The following is a 22,022-nucleotide window of genomic DNA, read 5'->3' as shown; positions in this document are numbered from 1 at the left end:
CTATTCCCTTGTGCTAAACGCACCTGGAAGACTGCTTGAGGGATTACTAGTGGTTATTATCACTCGAATAAAGCTGCTCTTCAAAGCTTTATTTTGAATAGGCCACAATGAATGATAACTGATTATTCTCTATGTGTATGGTTCAACTCTGAGGGATTGTTTAAGAAAATAATATACATATAAGTAATCAACATCTTGGTTGGGACACCACTGATGCAGACAATGCCAGGTACCTTACTTTAGAGAATTGCAAGGTAATTCAGTACCTTGTTCAAATAAATCAGTAAGTGCTTCAAGCCTATCAAGAAAATGCTCAGTACAAATGGGGTGCTTACTCTGACTCTAGGAGGCTATATAAACAGCAACAAAATTCATCTGATTCAGCACCGCTGCCCTCAAAAACCCTTCCAATAATAACTAGCAACACTCTCTGGATAGAGCATTTTCCTACCGTATAAAATGATTCCGGCAAATGGTAGACTGGGAGGGTTGACTGAGGTTTGTTACAAACTAGGTCAGTCTGACTAGAATGTTGAGAAAATCATAAACTCCCTTCATCAGAGGGTAGAAAGTATGGTGGTAAAATGTTGTCATTGCTGCGGCTGAAGGTCAGAAAGCAGTGCCTCTGGTAAGGATCCCAAGCTCAAAGACTCCCTAGAAGCCCAAACGGTGCCAAATAATTGGCAGAAGTGCAGCTATGCCAAGAATAACTGCTTCCTTTCTTTTTGGTTGGTGGCTGTGTATTCCCTCTGCTGTGGTTCAGCATGATACCAACCAGATGTTGCAAATATCTTGCTAAAGGGCCATCTCTCCCTTCCCCCATATTTCCATGAAGAATTCGGAAAACCCATATCCCATTTTCAAAATGTAACTGAGAATACCACAAGTTTAGGACAGAAATTCTACATCTTGACATAAATGTAGGCTTTCAACTTGAGCTGTCGCCAGCTTTCAGGTCAAGATTTTACACAATTCAGAAACAATCTGGTTCCCATGGGGTACCTTACCTACCTTACAGAGCTGTTGTGTGCACAACAGTCTGGAAACCCTGAGGTGCCTTCTAACTGGAAACTATTCCCTATTATTGTAACTCTGTGGAAGCAGTCCACATTCTTTGTTACTCTGCTTCTATTGATCAATGGAGAGTGAGCAGCCTGCCTGACACGTGCTGCTCTTCATCACGTAGGTGAGTCACTGCAGTTTCGGAAGTCAGACAGGCAACCTTTTTCCTTCACTGCTTTCACTGTCGGGCTGCATAAAAAAATGGTGACCCAATAGATTTCTTCCACATTCAGTGAGATGCACAGAATTAGAGTAGATGCTGATAATGTTATGACCATCACTTATCGACTTACTACTAAAACTAGCAGAGCTGCCCAGTTACTTACACCATCAGCTAGCTTAGCAGTGCCTCATTTTCTAACATGAGAAAACATGCCACTGGCATGATGTGGAGAATGAAGAGGAGGTGAGAGTCAAGGGGCTGGGAAAGACTGAAAAAAAAAACAATGCCAGGCATTTGAGGGAAGATGTGAAACTCATACTCATCCTATGGTCAGATGAACATCTTACATATTTTGAATCATAAAATATAAATATCTTAACAGGTTTGGGAGCTTAGTATCAAAGAACTGTTCATTCATTTACTTAGTTTGGGGTTGTTTTTTTTTAAATATTTTTTTGTGTGTGTCACAGACACCTCCCTCCCTCCAGCAGTCTCCTGAAACCCATGGATCCCTCATCAGAATAAGGTTGTTAAATGAGTAAGATAAGTATATAAGATAACAAAGGAAATCAATTATGTTGAAATACAGTTAGCAAAATAACAAAATTTTAAAAAGAAACATGTTCATGGATTCCAGGTTAAGAACCTTTAACTTAGTTCATACTTCTTTTACAAAAAGTATATACTTATAGGAAGAGTTTTATATTTGAAATGTAATTATATTTCAAAAAGTGTGAATATATTAAAGACATATATGCCTTTACAGTACTTTTAATCAAATACCATATTTCTAATACAAAATAGAAGCTTAACGAAGTCTGGCTTCTTGATAAAGCTAACAAATTTCTAAGATATAAGCATGGAAAACCCAACAATAACTTAAAAATCTTGAACCAGGGTTTCAGACACCATGGTTGCTCTCAGAAGATGGTCAGTCACCTCAATTTTCAAGACTAAACTGGGTCAGGAGGGATCAGGTGCTGAATGGAAGCGCATCTAAGTGAAGTGGCTTCAGGATGACCTTCTGCTTGGCCCCTCACTTCAATTCCCAGCAGCTCTCTTAGGCTCATGAATGTCAATAGAAGATCAAGGTAATGGATGCTCGGGTAAATGCTATGTGGGGGACTCTTGACAGGCTAGAGATACACTGAGCTAAACAAATGGTTGAATGAAAATCATGGCACATTAACCCTTTACTGAAAGAAAAGCTGAAAACAACTTTAGAGAGATAAATCCGAAAAGATTAATATATTCGAAGGTGAAGAAGTAGCATTATTGAGCCACAAACTCGAATGTGGCTAAATATGAAAACACTATAGAAATGACATCTTCAGTGTTCCAACAGTGACACGCAGCTTAGATCCCTGTCAATTCTATTTTTCATTAGGATAAGTAAACTCATAACTTAATAAGAGCCTAAACATGCTGCTGCGTGGTGTCTCTGGGCCATAATTCTTTGGTGATGACAGTATAGGTCATCAACTATCATATAAATTTAAAATTTAAGCATAGTATTTTAAAAAAGGAAAACATTTTTAGTGCAAAATTGATCGACGCTTAAACTAAGCGAACTTAGTGTACTTTCATCCTTATGATCCTTAAAAAAATTTTATAGTAATAATTAGGACTAATTGAGGAAAAACAAACCTGACAAACTTCATCCCCCTGTAGCTCTCTAGTCAGTGAAGAGCTGAATATGGTCCAATATGCAGTAGAAGAGATTTAATCAAACTAGGTCAATCTGGAAGCAGGAGCAGGCAAGTCAGCAAGTACCATTCAAATTACCATGAGCAGAAAACAGATCAATGGAAAAAGCAATCCAGAAAGCTAAAACTATATCCTCTGGTGTCTACGATGATGAATACCTCATGACACCATCTGATCCGGGTTGGGAGGTGCAGTGGGGAGAAGGGCACACTGTGTATGACTGGCTGGTTTCCCAAACAAGACTGAAAATCACCACTTCACATTTTTTTTTCCTGGCTACTACACATTCCCCATCTAGCCCATAAAAAGTATTCAATACCTGATGGGCTTTGTGCTGCAGAAGGAGTGGAAGTGGAGCTGGGTGCAACCGAGTCACAGCGCCCCGTACTCCCACTACCACTGGAACTGCCACTGGAAGGAGGAGATGGTGATGACAGGGGTGACGAACCATGCTGGTTTATACACTGGGCCACAGCAAAACCTGCAAGACAAGACCCTGAAATTCACACACAGGGAAAAAAAAAATCATCCAATCTTAACAGGCAAAGATGGCCTTAAGATGGACTGGGAAGGCCAAAGGATCAGTGTTTATTTCAGCAGCTCTACAAGGCTACAAGTTAAATAAACAACAAAAACCATTACTTATATCAATGAACAATTTCTAAGCTCAAGCCAGTGGTTTACTTGATTCAAAGAATAGTTGACACAATAAAATTAAAGAGCAATAAAAGAATCTTGATGGCCTTCTAGAGATTGTTGTAATGGGTTTAGCATGTTAATTAAAAAAATTTTTTTTCAAATAGAAATTTCATAAAGTAAAGATGCTGGCCATGAGCAAGAGAACAGAGACAGCTGAATATAGGAATGGGAATCACAAATCTCAGTACTGATACTGGCTCAACAAAGAATTTAGTAAGCAGGGCACTCAGAGCTCTGTGTTTCAGAATATTCTTGGTATGTAGTGCCTTTGTAACTATAAAGTAAAGACACTGATGGCAACTTCTTAATGAGGAGAGTTCTAACTCCAAAGAACTTTACAAATGTGGAGTATCATGGGAAAGCTTAAGGACAATTACAAGAACCACCAACTATAGGAATGAACAAGGACTGATGACTTGATCTGCTGACAAGTTTTCAGAGGATCATGGGCCCAGTCAATTCTCATCCTCAATGCTACTTGTGATACAAAGAAAGCTCTTATCAAAAACCATAAAAATAATAGTTGTAGAAAACCAAAACAACCCTTACTTTCCACCTTAGAATCAATACTGTGTATTGGTTCCAAGGCAGAAGAGAGGTAAGGGCTGGGCAATGGGGACTAAGTAACTTAGCCAGAGTCACACAGCTAGGAAGTGTCTGAGGACAGATTAGAACTAGGACCTCCTGTCTTTAGGCCTGGTCCTCAATCTACTGAGCTACCCAGCTGCCCCCTTGTAGAATACTCTTCACAACTGTGAAATTTGGAATTTCAGCAGATTTAATATTTTCTCTGGTATTTATACAACCTTTATACAACCTAAAACCAACAGTTTGATCTTTCTGCTTTTAGTAGCAATAGTTTATATACTAATTAAGTGTTGGCTCTCAAAAGAACAACAGCTTTTGAATACAGTAAATATAAAATAGTAAATATCACGTATGAAAAGGTCATTTGTGAAGAAGCAGACAGGAAGTGATCATTCATGGATAACAAATACTTTTGTTTAGATTCCCAACAATTTCAGTGTTTACTCTAATGACTAGTAAATAGCTCAACTCTTAATTTGGTACATGACGCTAAAGCAAGAATCAATCAGTGATCCTTTTTCCTTCCCTCCCTCTTTCCTTCCCTTCCTCCCTCCTTCCCTTATCTTTGGTCTTAGAATCAATACTAAGTATCAATTCCAAGGTAGAAGAGCAATAAGAGGTAGGCAGTTGGGATTAAGTAACTTGCCCTGGGTCACACACCTCGAAAGTGTCTGAGGTCATATTTGAATCCAAAACCTCTCGTCTTCAGGCCTAGCCTTCTATCCACTGACCCACTTAGCTGCCCCTTTATAAGGTTTCTTTATCTCATTACTATTCCAGGAAAATACTGTACTCTTGAAACCTTTGTTCATGTTTCTCTGCCTGCCATACCATTCCTCTTACTATCTGCCTACTTAAATCCTATCCATCCTCTAGAGCAGGGGTCAGCAACCTTTTGGGCCGTGAGAACCATAAACGCCACATTTTTTAAAATGTAATTTTGTGAGAGCTGTACAGTGCTCACAGTGTGTGCTTCTGTAACCGTGCCTGAAAAATAATTGACTTTATGGCTCCTGTAGAAAGAACCATATCTGGCCCTCAAAAGAGCCAGATATGGCTCGAGAGCCATATGTTGCCAACCCCTGCTCTAGAATTTGCCACCTTTATAAAGCTTTCTCTTCCTATTCCATTCCACAGTGACCACTTTCTCCTCTAGACTTATGCTACTTACTATCTGCATCATTAAATCATACTTGATTAATTTGCTCATACACATGTGGTCTAATCTCACCAACTAGAATGAAAATTCTTGGAGGGAAGGGATTGTGGTTTACTTTTCCTTTATATCTTCCTCAGTATGGTGAGTAGAAAATGTTTTTAATACGATTAAAAAAATATATATGAGAGAATAACAAAAAAGCAGGGAAAAATGAACTATATGAACTATACCTCTTCATAGATTAATAGTGAAAGTTATAAAAAGCATTTTGATCAACAGCCAAAAAAAGCTTTATTTAATCCTAGAAAGTATTTCAAGAAAAGTTTTAGAATTCAATATAATATAAGCATTTTTGAAATGTGTACTGTGTAATAGCACTGTTCTTCACCTTCCCATGTTTGTGTTAGGGTAAGGAAGTTTATTATGGCTAATAAATTGCATGTGTAAAAGAGGAAGCTGTTAGTTGAACACTAAAGAGATGATTATCTGAGATAAGTGACCAAATGAAATAAATATCAGTCCAATATTTTTAGATAAGGCACTGTACTTACTATTTTTTCCCCTCCTGGAGCTGATAGATTTTGGGCGTGCCAGAGGATTAACAATAATAGCTAACATCTGCACAGCATTTTAAGATTTACAAAACTCTTTACATGTATTATCTCATTTGACTCTTGCAACAACTCAGTGAAGTAGGTGCTATTATCATCCCTATTTTACAGGAAACTGAGGCTAGGAAAATTTAAGTAACTTGTCCAATGTCACACCAATATTAAGTACCTGAGTTAGGATTCAAACTCAGGTCTTCCAGATGTCCAGATTAGCACATCCACTACACCATCTAGCTATCAAACGGGCCTGTGGTCCCATTTGGGGTCCTTTCCTTTTGTTAAGACCAAAAGCAATCTCTCTGGTGAGATAAGATTAAGAACCAAATGGAAATGAAAATCATATTAAATTGAAATAAATCAATGGTATTAAATTCAAGATCTTTGCTGGCAACCTACTGACTTAGAAAATTAACATTATGTTATACTGTTTACATTTATTATTTTTATTTATTTTGTTAAACATTTTCCAATTAAATTTTAATCTGGCTCAGGCCATTTGCTCCCCTCCCCCCCAAAACCTTGCTCAAATTTGACACCTCTGATGTAAATTAACTCAACTCCAAGGATAACCTAGTAAATCCATCCTCAAACAACTCTGGGCAGTAGGGCTATTTTCTCCACTTTACAGCTGAAACTGAGGTAGAGGTTAAGCGACTTGTTCAGGGTCTCATAGCTGATAAGTGTCTAAGGTTGGAATTAAGTTCAGGTCTTCCTAACTCCAGGCCTAGCACTTTATCCACTGAACCATCTATTGTCTCTAAGAAGGGTCTGCCCATTGTCACTAGATAATGGCAGCAGAGATGGAATCTGAACCTAGGTTTTCTGATTTCTCATCTAATATTCTTTCCAGTTACATAGTGCTTCTAAAAAATGGTCCCATTAGGCTAGGAATGAAGGTACCACAGCAGCTCCTAGAATGCAAGGGCTCAATAAAAGATTAAATGAATACAAGCAGAACAGTTCTAAGAATCTGTCTAGAGGTTGTCCAAGGATATTCTAAGTATTGCCACAGACATCCACTAAATAGCACAAGTTGCCTTATTAAGACTGAGCCATTGAGTGATGAATAAGACTACGGGATAATCTGAAGTACTTAAGCTTTAGTCAAACAATCTGTTGTTAAATTCAAAAGAGGAAATATTATCTGTAAGAAAATTGTTGCCTAATCTTTAAGAGGACCAATTCAAGTCCCTCCTCCTCCATGAACCTTTCCTTGACTACTGCCATCGACATCATTTCTCCTTGTGTTCTATAACACAGTTATTCATACCACATACAATTTAGCACTTGATACTTTTTCTGTTGTGTAATCCTCCAGCTGCTTCTTGTAAGCAAGTCTTTTTTTTTTTTTAAACCCTTACCTTCCACCTTAGAATCAATGCTATGTATTGGTTCCCAGGCAGAAGAGTGGTGAGGGCTAGACAATGGTGGATAAATGACTTGTGCAGGGTCACACAGGTAGGAAGTGTATGAGGCTAGATTTGAACCCTGGACCTCTCATCTCTGGGCCTGGCTCTCCATCCACTGAGCTATCCAGCAACACCCTTGTATGTAAGTCTTATCTTCCCAACTAGATTGTAGATGCTTCAAGGGTAGGAGTCATTTGTTAAAACTCTCATAATATCCAAAGATCTGGAGATACTACACAAATATTTACAGATTCATTTGAACATTTATTAAGCACTCATGTGCTAAACACCAGCATATATAGCAAAAAAAACAAAATCCCTTCCCATTAGGGATTTACAATCTAATTGGGGTGGGGGTGGGTGGGAAGGGAGAGCAATACAAGATAAATTGTGGCTAAAGAAAAGAAGTACAAAGTACTTTAGGAAAAATCTAAAGAAAGCTTTATCACTTTCAGCTGGGGGTGGGTGGGTGGGAGGGTGGATAATGGAAATTCTTAATGAAAGCTTAACAAAGGAGGTAGCCAGAACTTGAGCTGGAAAGCAGAGGAGAAAGAATGTATGGCAAACCGAAGAGATGGTGGTCCCAATACATGGAGGCAGGAGAAGGCAGGGCAAAAATCAGGAAATGGCCCAGCTTAAATAGAATAGTGAGTGAAAGCATGAACAGACTTCTAAGTGCTGTGTATAAATGAATATTTTTAAATAAGTATGGAAAGGTAGGTTGCAGCCAGCCTGGAGAAGTCTTAAATAACAAGTTTAGCAGTTCGTTCTTCTTATTCTACAGTTAATAGGGAGTTATTGAGGGTTTTGGAGCTGGAAGATAACATGGTGAGATCCGAGCAAAGAATCATTTGGTAGCTACATGAAGAATGAATGGGAAGAGGGAGATAACTGAAGTCAGAGAGACCAATTAGGAGGTTATTAAAATAATAATATTGATAGTAGCATGCAGTCAATGTGTCCTAGGACTAGATTAAAGAAGGTCAGAGATTCTGCCACTATCTGTTAAAGTGTGAGTCACACAATCTCTCTGTATTTCAGTTCTTTTTAAGATGGAAATGATGATCCCTGCCTATATTTACCACAAAAGGTTCCTCCTGGGATAAAAGGATTAAAGTACTTTGAGTCCTACATATACACATAGATATAGAAAATATTCCTCAGAAGAATAATGGCCTACATACATGTGTACATATTACACATGTACATATATGCCAACTTTGGGGGCAATTTCAGATAAATGTTTCAAAAATCTTAGGCAAAACCAAAAAGTCAGGAAAATTCCCAGGAAATAATTGAGCCACAATTGCAAAGAGTCAGTTTTATAGTTGTTTACTTCTTAACCACTTAAAGTGGTAAACCCCTAAGTTTACAAGCTTGTTTTCTTGTCTCAAAAATGAATTACCTCTTAACAAATTAAAATGTCAAGACAGCTTTTGCAGAGAAGCTTATTTGCTAAAGATTTAAAACAAAGTACCATTTGTGTCATAACGAAGTCGGAGTTGTCTTCCCCATACTAGCTGATGACACCAGAGCAGGTAAATGATGCCACTGCTGTCACCATAGATGGTCTCACATGCTACTTTTCAGAATCATTTCCCCTCTTCTTTTTACTTCACATCCTATTATTATTGCACTGTAAAATTTCTGGATCAGAGCTGCACACCAGCATCTGAAAGGTGGAAACTACAACCTAAAAGATTCAGGATGCTAATGTTCTTTAGTTTATGAACGGATTAAGAGACTTGCTATATAGATTAGCTAATAAATATTGTACATCTTCACATGCTTTGAAAGTGGAATGGAAAAATCATCAATCTCGGATTCTATTTTTTGTTGGGCTCAAATGGGCAAAGCACTAGTGCACACTGTCTCTCTATAAAGCCTGTGGGCTTTTTTCTGAGGCCGTTCAATCCCACGTCACCTCCCACCCCTTCTCCTCTCTCTTAATGGCAGCATGCACTCAAGAGTGGCTTGGCTGGGCTACCTTCTACTGTAACTCAGACCACTCTACAACCTCAAGGAGCACTTTCATGTACCAAAGGTTGCCACCTTTTCAAAATGTAGCCAAAGGGTCAGATTGGTGCTGAGCAGATCTCATGACAAATAACTTGCAGCTGGAGTATTTCCCTTTCTTACTTGCCTATTGTCTAAGGCTAGATGAATTAACCTTGGCCGAGATAGTGGAGCTTTTCTGGAAACTAATCAAAGACACACACACACACACACACCAGATTGCCAAGTATTTTCAAACACATATATTGGACATAATCTATCAGGGAGACACTAAGAGTTGGGGCAAATGTAGAAGACAGTGAACTCTGAACAGATCTCAGATCAAGAACCAGTGAAAATCTGGGTCCTTCTTCTCAAGGAAATAATGTAAGATTGATTTGCTTAAGTGACAGAAACCCTAACATACCATTAGGATCTTCTTGGGAATATAAATCATTTCTTCAGATTCAACAACAGCCCTTCTGGATTTCTTTAATGTTGAGAATAATTCGTGATTCGAAACTATACTCATCTTAGATGAAATTTTATTATGAAGTTACAGAATTTTGGAAAGAGCTTTACCACTGAGCTTGTTCTTCACAAATGGCATTTCATCTCCCAAAGGTTCCTCATACCTGAAATGTTCTTCCTCTATTTCCTGGAAACACTGGTTTCTTTTAAGAAGTAGATCAAGGACATCTTCAGCAAGAGGGTCTTTCCTTGTCCCCCAGTTACTAGTACCTATCTTTGTATATATCATGATTATGCCTATATACATGCATGTTGTCTCCCAGTTAGTTACTTCCCATGAGAGTAAGAACTATTTCATCTTTTCTTTGTCTCCTTAGGATGTCACACAGTGCCTGGTACATAATAGGCACTTAATAAATGTTTGCTGATGGATTAATTTTCTTCATTTTGCAAACGAAGAAACAGGAGACTAACAGTAAAGTAACTTCCCCAACACGTCATACAGATGGTGACATAACTTGGACTACATTCCAGTTTTCCTGATTCCTATTCTCATTTTTTCCTATATGTAATCACCATTACAACATGAAAGTAGGTTATGTGTACTTATGTGTTCTTAGGTAGACTATAGGTTACTATATTCACATGTTTAAAAACAAAATAAAACAAAACCTCCTAGGACCTGGGTGTCTAGGACCTGGTTTAGGCCAGGCAAACTTGGAGTCTTGTGTGAGCCTTTGACTCTTCCCTTTCAGGGGTATCTAGAAAGAATAATTCATGAAAAATATCACCAGGAGACTGGCCAAAAATATTAGATAGATATGTTAATTCCAGCCTAGGGGGGATAGCTTAACCCCAAGATATGTGATCAACCAAACATAAATTTAGAAGAGGGATAACATCCTTATCTCCCCGCAAGAGCCAATTATGAATTTGTCTCTATTATCCTCTTCACCTATTATACCTCAATATTCTCCCACTCTGCCCTCCCTCCCTACTTATCTCCTGGGTACTAGGTCCTCAGGGAAGTGATAAGGTAACAAATTTCCTGCTCCCCCTCTTTTTTTTTTTTTTTTTTTTTGGAAATTCACTTTATTATTATTTTTTTATTTGGAATATTTTTCCATGATTACATGATTCATTATTTTTTCCCTGCTCCTCTTCTCTCCCCCCCATTCCAGAGCTGAAAGCAATTCCACTGGGTTATACATGTATCATTGTTAAAAACCTATTTCCATTAACACATTTATCTTAAGGTTGTTGCAGGTGTGTCTCTCTGCAGGTGTTTTTTTTTTTTTTTTAATTTTTTAAACCCTTAACTTCTGTGTATTGACTTATAGGTGGAAGATTGGTAAGGGTAGGCAATGGGGGTCAAGTGACTTGCCCAGGGTCACACAGCTGGGAAGTGTCTGAGGCTGGATTTGAACCTAGGACCTCCCGTCTCTAGGTCTGGCTCTCAATCCACTGAGCTACCCAGCTGCCCCCTCTGCAGGTGTGTTTTTAAGCTGGGGTGGGGGAGACCCAAAGTAACTAGTTTGATCTGATCTAACTTTCCCCTTCCCCAAATGACTCCCCCACCAGTACATTGCACAGAATAAGTAGATATAGATGGATTGCACTGTGTATCTCGTTATATTTCTGCTCAAACCTACCTCTGTCTTACAGACTTCCCCATTTTGATTATCCTTATTGTCTCTCAGGTTTTCAAACTCATTATCCTTGATTTCTTAATCAACTGAAATTATCATCAAAGTTACTGATGATTTCTTAATTGTCAAATCTGAAGACCCTTCCTCAAACCTTGATCTTGACTTTGGAATCGGCTGCTCCTCCCTTTTTCTTAGATATTTCCTCTCTCCCTTTCTGAGTTGATGAAAGTGCTTTAACCTATAAAAATTCTCATAATGGCACTCTTTAAAAAAATTGGAGACAAAATTTTCTAAACTGTTGAGAAAGCTTCTAAATGAAGAGCCTTCAGTGGGTTTTGAAGCCATTTGTCAAAAATGTATCAAAATGCAACATCTTCTGCTTAATATGCAAGAACAAGTGGTTTGGTTGATACCAGGGAAAATAGAAATTTACTCACTGAAATTCAACAAAAATATTTTATTGAATTGGAGGATGGGCCTGAAAACGAGTATCAATTTAGTAAATTCAGGTGGGGATACCTTTCTATTTGAATGTAATTATCTTTGTAAGGCATCTTTTTCAACTATGACCACCCTTAAATCTAAGTTTTGAAACAAATGAATTTAGAACAAGACCACTGAGTTGACATGTCAAAAGTGATAAACCAAGATGTTCAAAATGAATGAAGAATATTCTATCACATTATTTTCATTAAAATATCATTAAAAACAACATTTTTGGTGAGAGCAAAAAGTTTTTTGTTCTATTCCATAAAATATCTATTTTTGTCATGTTTTATAATGCAAATACTGATCAGTAGTATATGTATATGACTTGTATATAAATAAATATGCCTCTATTTGCAAAGGTGCTCACAAATTTTCAATGATAAGGTATACAATGAAAAAAATTTGAGAGGCAGTGAGGTGGCTCAGTGGATAGAGAACCAGCCCTGGAGATGGGAGGCCCTGGGCTTCAAACTTGGCCTCGGACACTTCCTAGCTGTCTGTGTGACTCTGGACAATTCACTTAAACTCAACTGCCCTACTCTTACCTCTTCTGCTTGGCAGTGATACTTAGAATCGATTCTAAGAGAGAAGGTAAGGACTAAAAAAAACCCCAAAAGTTTATAGACTAATGATACTATTTTGATATATTAATTTTATGCCCTTTGAAGCATGGCCTACTTGACAGAACTCTGAACTGGGAATTAACATTGGGGCTCACACTCAGATCTCTACTTCCTGGTTTTCCTGGATTCCTTCAAGTCCTAATTAAAATTTTACATTCTATGAGAAACCCTTCTTGACCTTCCTAGATTCTTGATTAATTAGATTTAAAGAATAAAGGTATGAGTACCTTTGAGTATACAAAAAGAAATCTGAGCAACATTTTAAAGCATACACTCTGCAAAATTGTGTTGGAGAACTTTGCAAGGGACCCAATGCTTAACAGAGATCATTTACTGTGATGATCCATCCTACATTAGAAGTAGAAGCGTCCTAGCTATCCAATGAGATGAAAGACATTTTCTTGGCTTGCTTGCATAGCTGGCAAGTGACTATATAAATGCAGAACACATCTTAGTAAATCAATCGCATCACTAATTACTCTCTGGGCTTAGTGTATATATCTCAGTTGGGAGAAGCTCAATCATACTAGCAGATAGGGAGCTTTTCTTTTAAATGGCAGTCTATTGTTAGTTGTAAAGTCAACTGAGTGTACAAGCTAACTCAATGGAAGGCAAACTAGAATATGGGGGAAGATAATAAGGAAATACTACTTTTAAGTTTTTTTAAAAAATTCCATCTTTTGGATGATTTAAACTGAGCCTTGAAAGATTTCAATGGATTCCTCTCCTTACTAAATCTGGTTGAGATGTCGAAACCTCATCCAATTTGGGCCGAAATCTCCTTTTATCACTTAAAAAAGCCTATGCTATGCCCTATAAGATCTCTCTATTTCTTACAACAGTAAGGGGATACTTGAAAGACTCATCTGAGAAAGCAAACTCCAACTCATGATTATAATTATGAAAGACCAAATGGAAATGCCCTGTCTGTGACTCAAGATGCTGTGGCAAAAACCCGTTTAGAAACAATAAGCCTAAATATATTCCAAAGGCTTTGAAACCCTTTTGCTATAAACTTATACTAGGAACCAACCCCAGTAGTTTGATAAGAAGGGTACTATCTAATAAAACCTAAGTATTTATTCATGTTTATACTAGAAATCAACCCCACTGATCTGCCTCAATCATTAAACATGAAATAAAACTGAGTTTGCATGAAGACATCCAGTTGGTTCAAGAGAAACAAATCACTGATTCTATAGTTTCCAACATGAATGACTTCTATAAAAGTCATGATGGTTAAAGTTTGCCTTTCATTAGCAAATTCATTCAGACAGATTGAATATCAAGTTTCTGCTGCAGTATTCATATTTTAGCATAGCCCCAGCTATGCTGGGAAACAGTGAATAATCAATTGGCCTTCTGACCTCACATGCACAGCATTAGACATGGAGTGAGGCCATGACCTTTATTTTCTAACAAATGCTAGCTTCTTCTTTTGCTCTGCATTTTCACCCTGAATAAAACTCACTAATCACTCACAGGGAAACTAAATATGGGAAGAGAGTCCTGGATGAAATTAAGTTGAGATTTTATATTGAAAACTTCTCTAAATTAGTGTTAAATAGCATGAAGAGATATAGGGAGGGAAAATGTGAAGGGAAGGAAAGGCTTGGAGCTCAGCCGACTCATCATCATACTAAAATGTGCCAAAGAGCAATTCTATTTTTTTCTCTTTGGGAGATATTCAACAAACATTTGTTAAGAACCCTCAGTGAGCACTGGCCTGTCTTAGGCACTGAGAGGCATAACAAACTTCATACATATTAGAGGACTGAGACATAAGTTCAGAAAACTAATATACAACATTACTTAAGCATATGAGAGAGCTGTAAAAATAAAGTACCAGTAAAGACTTCACAGAGGAGGGCATTAGAGCTGGGGTTTAAAGGATGGGCAGGAATTTAAGAAGAGAGAAAGGAGTAATGCCAGGCAGAGGGAACAGTGTGAGCAATGGTTGGGAGACAGAAAAGCATAGGGCATGCTCAGTGGGTACAGTAATCCAGTCAGGCTATTGTATAGTATGTGAAGAAAAACATGAGGCTGGCACCACTCTGTGGGAGGATTTGAAGGCTACATGAAAGAATTTGAACTATGTTCTGGAGAAAACAGGGAGCCACTAAATATTTTTTAGAAGAAGAATGGCATGGCCGAATCTACCTGTAACAATTTTTCTTCTGGAAGGGAAGACTGGAGGCAGTCAAAGGAACAGAGGTAGAAAAACCTAATAAGAAATAAAATCTATAGAACTTGAAAAATGATTATGAAGAAAGTAAAAAATTTCAACAGTTTTGAATGTAGGAGGCAGGGTAAGTGGTGGTGCCTCAGAATAGAAATAATGAAGTCACAAGGTATAATTGGTTTTGAGGGAAAGATAATAAATTCAGTTTTAGATATGATGAGTTTGAGTTTCATTGGGACAAACAAGTAGTACTGTGCTGTAGACAATTAAAGATGTGGTACTAAGGCTCCAAAGACAGGCCCAAATGCATACCTAGGTTTGAGAATCTATATTTGTATATATAGGTGCTAGCTGAAATTGATGGAGTGAATGAGATTGCCTAAAGACAGAGACACACATAATTATTCCATTAATCAACAAACATTTAAAAAAGTGCCTATCTATTATATGCCAGGTAGAAATGAAATCATACCTGTCCAAAAGGAGCTTACAACCATTTACCCTTTTCTGTCATCCCTCACTCTGTTGGTTTATCCCCCTATTTAGAGAACAGACCCTGGGGAAACATCCTCAATGAGAGTTTGGATGAGGAACAATAAAAATGGTGATAACAGAAATAGGAGAACCAAGAGAATATAATGGTGCAGGGTGCAATTAAGTAGAGTCAGGATGTATACATCAATAGGAGGAAGATAATATATACAATCCAAAGAGGTCAAGGATGATAAATTTATTTTTACTATTTTAGCAGGGCATTTAACCAAGAAGTAACTTTTTAAACAGATACTGTAAATACTGCTCATGTAGTTTTTAAATAATAGAGATGAATTTTAATTTTGCATATGCATCTAGATTCCAGGCATAGTGATGTTATTTATCATGTATTATTATTATTATTTCAGAAGGAAATTTCTGATTAGTTATTATAATGTGGGGATATTTACATATTTGATTTTCAAATATTAAATGAATAAATTCAAAATATCTTTGAAGTTGGGAAACAGAAGAAAGAATAACGAATAGGAAGGGCTGCTGAAATGTTAAGGAAGTTGAGGACATATTTTGGCAATTAGTAGTTCTCTAGTGATCTCTGAGAGCAGTTTAACAGTAGAGTGGCAGGGAAGACAGACAGTAAGAGAGGCTGATGAAAGAGTGAGTGGTAAGGAAAGAGGCAAAATCAGGCAGACTTTTCTAATTAGTAGTGAATGGGAAAGAAGTGAGAATGGTAACTGGATTGGATAGAAAGATGAGCATATCTATTGGTGGAAAGGAATGTGAAACTGGAGATACATGAGAAATGAGAATGGCTACTGGAAGAAGGTCCTGAAGGAGGCAATGGGATCGAGGGTTCCAGCAAAGGAATTAATCTTAATTAGGAATAGAAGTTCCACCTTTTGTGACATGAAGTTCTTGAAGAAGGACAGTGATCATGCTGAGAAGTTTGGAGCTTATAAAAGCTCACGCCAGATGGCTTCAGCTTTCTCAATGAAATAGAATGTTGTTGATTTACTCCAAGTCTGGTTGGGGGGGTGTGTGGCTAGATCCAAATGAAAGGTTATGAAAGAGTCATTGTAGGGGAATGAGACAGAGTTGTTAAAGGACAGGGGAAGAAGACTAAGTTAAGGGGACTTAATAAGACTAAGACTAAGGAGGCTTAGAGGTTAAAGAAGATAGGGAAGGGGAAGCAGCAAGGGCCAAACTGAGGGGCCATAAACTTACTGTGGGTGAAATCAGCTCCATACACAGTGGCTACACTTGCTGAACCTCAAAATAGGATGCCATGCCAAACCCATTATTAAAACCCTCCCTCTTTTGGAAGCATCTCAGGCACTTAAAAGTAGCCATGAGTGACACCTGATCTTTATTGCTTTTGTATGTATATATATGTATGTATACACATACATAAACGCTTTTAAAACAATGCTTTTTCCAAACTCACAAAAGCTTTTCGCCTATAGATCTGATTACCATGCTGCTGTTTCTTGGAATTTTAGTTTTTAAGCTTGACAGCCTGCTGAAGAGAAGAATCTACTTCTCATTAACTTATATCTCCTTATAGTATTTCTCCTAACCAAGCTCTTTTTCTGGTTCCTCCATCAGGTTTCTGCAACTGCTCTCCTAATAAAGTGACCACTCATAGACAGACACAAAATCTAAACTCTCTACACCCATCTCACTAGTGGAGTAACTTGGATATGAACCTGAGGTCTAGGAAAACAATTCCATCTTCAACTTGCATAAACATGCTGGTGTCCTATAATTTTACTTGTTTTTGTCATCTGAATAATAAATATATAACAATTTACCCAGTGCACAGAGATTCAGATGGCATAAAGATCATTATCACTGGAGTGGATCTTTGAGTGTTTCTTAAAGGAGCAAACTTCTTTTTTGGAATTTGGTTGCCAGGAATTAATTTATACTTAGGCATTCCCTAGCTTTCCCATCCGCATCCCTCTCTGGATCTGCTTACCATCTATAAATTAGAAATCACAGCTCAATAACAGTGTCTTAGAAATGGATCTTTAGGATTTGTCACTGAACCTGCTATCTGTATCTTTTCCATCTTTACTGAGAACAGGACAAGAAGAAATGGACTTTCACTATGGAAATGAAGAGTGAGGTTCACTACCAGAGAGAACTTCTAGACAGTAAGAATGAATAGCCTGATGGAATAGGATTGCATTTCCTATGTTATACTATAGGACCAAACCACAGCTTGAGGTTCAAATATAAATGTAAAAAACCATTCTTAGCTCATTGGCTATACAAAAAAGGGTGGTGAGCCATCTCTGGCCTGCAGGCTGTACTCTGCTGGTCCCTGCTCTATGAGAATCAGATTGTAATATTACCTGGCAGGGATGTGTAGTATATACTATGGTAAGCTCTGTTTGGAGCAAAGTCCTAGCCATTTCAATGGTATCACTCCCTTGGCTTTTTTTTAGGTACTTCTACTATCTCCCTTACTACTACCTTCTACTATCTTACTAGCTCTACTTGTTGCTTCAAAAAGAAGGTCAAAACGGGAAGGAAGGAGCATGTGGAAATTACAGCATTCATAATGTGTATACTATATGCAAAGAGGTGATCATGTAGTTGTTGTTGTTGTTTCAACTGTGTACAATTCTTCATGACCCTGGGGGTTTTTTGGCAAAGATACTGGAGTGGTTTGCTATTTCCTTCTCCAGCTCATTTTACAGATGAGGAAAGTGAGGCAAACAGGGAGAAGTGACTTGCCCAGGGGTCACACATTAGTGTCTGAGGACGGATTTGAGCTCAGGTCTTCCTCACTCCGGGCCCAGCATTCTAACCACTATACCACTGAGCTGCCTTGTTCATGTATACAGTGAGAATATACAAGGTGATCATGTAAGGGGACCCAGTTCTTTCCAAAGGCATTAACACTTTCCATCACTACTTAAAAAGAATACTCCCAAATATACAAAAAAATTTAAATGTATAATCAGACCCGATCAAGTTTTTAAATCCTATACAAGAGGTCCTTAAGTAGAATTACTACTTTGTAACTTCGGTCTTTATATGCATTGTGAGGCCTCCATTCCTTCTCATTTCTTTTAGGTGGTATTCTCCAAATTTCTCTCTGGCCTTGCCTCTTTGTACTTGTTCCCATGATAAATATTCATTTGAATACCTTCAACTATTATCTTTTCACAGCTGTCACAATAATTAATTTGACAAGTTGAAGGAAAAAGTTTTTGGAATGCTGTAAATGTTTTACTTTGTGAAAGAAGAAATACTATATTTTCCACATTTTTCTGTTTTACCTCATCAATATAACAAAATAACCCAAAAGATGTGGCAGATAGTGTCCAAAGTTACTGCTTAGAGTTTAGTTAATAAAGCTAGCATCCTAAATAAAATGAAATCTCTAAAGTACAAGTGGGGTTTTATTTGGGCAAAGCACATATTCCATCACAGTGTTTTAGGATCATGAGTTTTTTAGTGCCCTAAAATGAGATTTTTTCAGGTCAGCTAAGGCAGCACAGTAGATAGAGCAGCAAGCCTGGAGTCAGGAAGACCTGGGTTCAAATCTGGCCTCAGACATTTCCTAGTTGTGTGACTCTGGGCAAGACACTTAACCCCAAATGTTCAGCCCTTGCTGCTCTTCTGTCTTAGAACTGATACTAAGTCATGAATTAAAAAAATAAACAAACCAAAAATGTCTTGTTCATGCCTTTCTTAAAAATAGCAATTGAATACTTCAAGAGTAAATAAAATTACAGATTTAGGGCTAAAAAAGGCCTTAGAGTTCTAAAACAACTCTCTCATTTCATAAGTGGGGAAACAAGGGCTAGAGAAATGATTTGCCCAAGGTAGCAAAGTTACTAACAGTAGCAGAGACAGGATTCAAACCAGCATTCTTTGACTCCAAATGCAAAGCTTTTTCCACATCATAAGATGATAAATTTAAGAACTAAGACTACTTTTAGAAGTGACAATTCTGTATAGGTATGTTTAAGAATAAGTTTATAAAATAAGATTTATAAGAAAACACAAATCTCTTCTGAAATTAGATCCCCCAAATCTAAAATCCATGGATACATGAACATTTATCAATTACATGTATTTTTTCCTTTTATTTGGTACTTCTTTATCAGACTCAATAAGTTATAGATATCCTTCATTAAGAGTAAGCTCAATATATAAACCTTGGTTATAATTTGTAAAGTAGAGAACATAGAAGACAATTTTGGTATGTGTTAACCTACATTTAAAAAAATTTAATTTACAGATCTTTTGGGGCAGTGCACTTCAGCAAATGTGTTTCCCCACAGGTTAATTTCCTGCTGTCCTTTCCCCCCTAAAATTCTTACCTTCTGCCTTAGAATTGATACTAAGTATTTGTCCCAAGGCAGAGTAATGGTAAGGGCAGGCAACTGGGGTTAAGTGACTTGTCCAGAGTTACATGGCTAGGAAGTGTCTGAGGCCAGATTTGAATCCTAGTCTCCAGGCCTACCCCTCTATCCACTGAGCCACCTAGCTGCCCCCAATTACATGTTCTCTTGTGAGGACACGGGAACAGGAGTTTATAGAATATTAGAGACATCTCAATTCCTTTCAATTACTACACCAAACACTAAAATAATCCTAACTACATTCACAGTTTGGTTTATTTTAGTATTATTAAATTTAAAATAAAGTTGATTTTAAACTTTGACACATTCTTAGGAAAAACCTTGTTTTTGTGTATCTTCATTCTCTCCAAAGCTTTTTCTCATCTGACTGAAAATATACCTAATCATTCCAGTTAATGGGTTTGATACTTCAAAATTCCAGTCCTGTCTTTCTCTTCCCTTTCACAGTTAAACTTCTCAAAAAACATTTTTACAACTAATGCCTCCATTTTTCATCATCTCCTGGCAGTGGGGACCACCATTCTACTTGAATTTCTCTCCAAAAAAAAATTCGGCAAAATATTTATTAAGTTTTTACTATGTGTTTAGCACTGCTCTTAGTGCTAGAGAGAAAAAGATGTAAAAAGAAAGTTCCTGTCCTCAAGGAACTTACTATGTTCTATCTGGGGGACACAAAGTAACAACCACATTTATACAGCATTTTAAGATTTGCAGAGTGCATTTTTCATATTAACCCTGTGATGGGGGAGATAGTGAAATTATGATTATTCTCAATTTAGAGATGAGAAAACTTCTCAAGGAATCAAGTAACTTGCTCATGATCATTAGCAAGATTTGAACCCAGTTCTGACTCCATGGTCAGGCTTCTATCAATTACTTCATTATGCCACACAGAAAAATACAATTTTTCTTTGGTAAGTCAGCACAAACTCTTTGCTATAAGTTCTAGGCTAATAAATTAAGAAACAAATGATTTATATAAGAGGAATGAAAAAAAATTTTAAATGATTTAAGCAAATGAGCCTCAAAGAAGAAAACCAGACACCTAGCATTTATATAGCTCTTTAAAGTCTATTCCATCATTCAATTGCTTATAAGTGTCTTAAAATACTCCATGGTTTATAAAAACTTGTTTCTTTAATATTTTCTCTCTTCCTTTGGTTAAAAAAAGACAACATAAAGATTACTGTGATTTTGTGTTGTCTGGAAACAGAACAATTTCCTTCTCTATTCATTTCAAATACTTTGGGGAAAAATACATTTTACTGAAAAGCCCATCCAAGAACAGGCAGGAATAGTAACTGGCAAAATGACCTAAGTGTCCTGAATTTGGTTTTTAAATATTTTGACATCCTTTCCATTTCCTCCACATTTATTATTAACAAATGTCCAAATCATTTTATGTATTAAACTTGTTTCCTCCAAAGAATTCAAGGTTCAGTACAGCCTGCTCTGCAGTCTGGGGATGGAGTGGGTCAGGTGATATTTTGGTCAGTTTCTTCCCAATCCTCTGGAAAACCTTTATATTCAGAATGAAAGTTTTAGAGGTATGAATTCTTGGAAATATCTTACCTTTACTTTAAATGAACTCTGATGCCTAAATTCAAGTGATTAGTTCAAATTTTTCCAGGGCCAAAACATAGTATCAGAATTTTATGCTTTGAGTGAAATTAAAAAAAAAATTTAAACATTTGTCTTCTATCTTAGAACTGATACTTAGTTTCAGTTCCAAGGCAAAAGAGTGGTAAGGGCTAGGCCATTGGATTGTGACTTGCTCAGGTCACACGGCTAGGATGTATCTGAGGATAGATTTGAATCCAGGACCTTCTGTAGCCAGGCCTGGCTCTCTCTCCATTGAGTCACCTCGCTGCTTCACTTTGAGTGAAATTTAAGAAAGAATACTTTTGCCAATGCACAACTGTGTACATGGAGGCATAATTAGAGAAAAATTCATTTTTTTCAGGATGCAACTTACTTTAGTACCTACAATCAAAACAATGAAATTTGCATCACCTACAGACAGGTAAACTACATAGTGACAACTAGTAAACTCCAATTACAGTGTTTTAATACAAAGTGGGGATTGTTGCCAGAAGACTCTTATGCACATATGTAATGCATTCAACAAAGTGCTGTCCAAAACTGTCTGAGGCCAAGAGAAGGTTGTATCCTTCCCTCTCATACCGATCATCCAACACAAAGATTTAGGACTGAAAATAAAAATCTAAAAATTTTCTCCAGAAAAAAAAAAAGTGTGCACTTTGTTCCTTGGGAAGGGGAAAAAACCATTATTATGCACATATAAACCTCCCCAAAGGAAGACTCTTACTTGCCTGCC

The 22,022-nt window shown here is 37.3% G+C and overlaps 1 protein-coding gene across 2 annotated transcripts in view; it reads right to left on the bottom strand.

Moving 5' to 3' along the window:
* CLEC16A (C-type lectin domain containing 16A) overlaps positions 1-22,022 on the bottom strand; it is a 220,957-nt gene that overhangs the window by 8,754 nt on the left and 190,181 nt on the right. For both annotated transcript variants that reach the window (XM_044659037.1, XM_044659040.1), the window contains exon 22: positions 3,252-3,413. In XM_044659037.1, the coding sequence (XP_044514972.1) occupies positions 3,252-3,413 (162 nt within the window). The remainder of the gene's footprint in view (positions 1-3,251; positions 3,414-22,022) is intronic.

This window comes from Gracilinanus agilis, chromosome 1 (genome assembly GCF_016433145.1).
Source record: "Gracilinanus agilis isolate LMUSP501 chromosome 1, AgileGrace, whole genome shotgun sequence".
Lineage (NCBI taxonomy): Eukaryota > Metazoa > Chordata > Mammalia > Didelphimorphia > Didelphidae > Gracilinanus > Gracilinanus agilis.
Note: the sequence above shows the minus strand (reverse complement) of the source record. Positions and strands in the feature narration are given on the sequence as shown.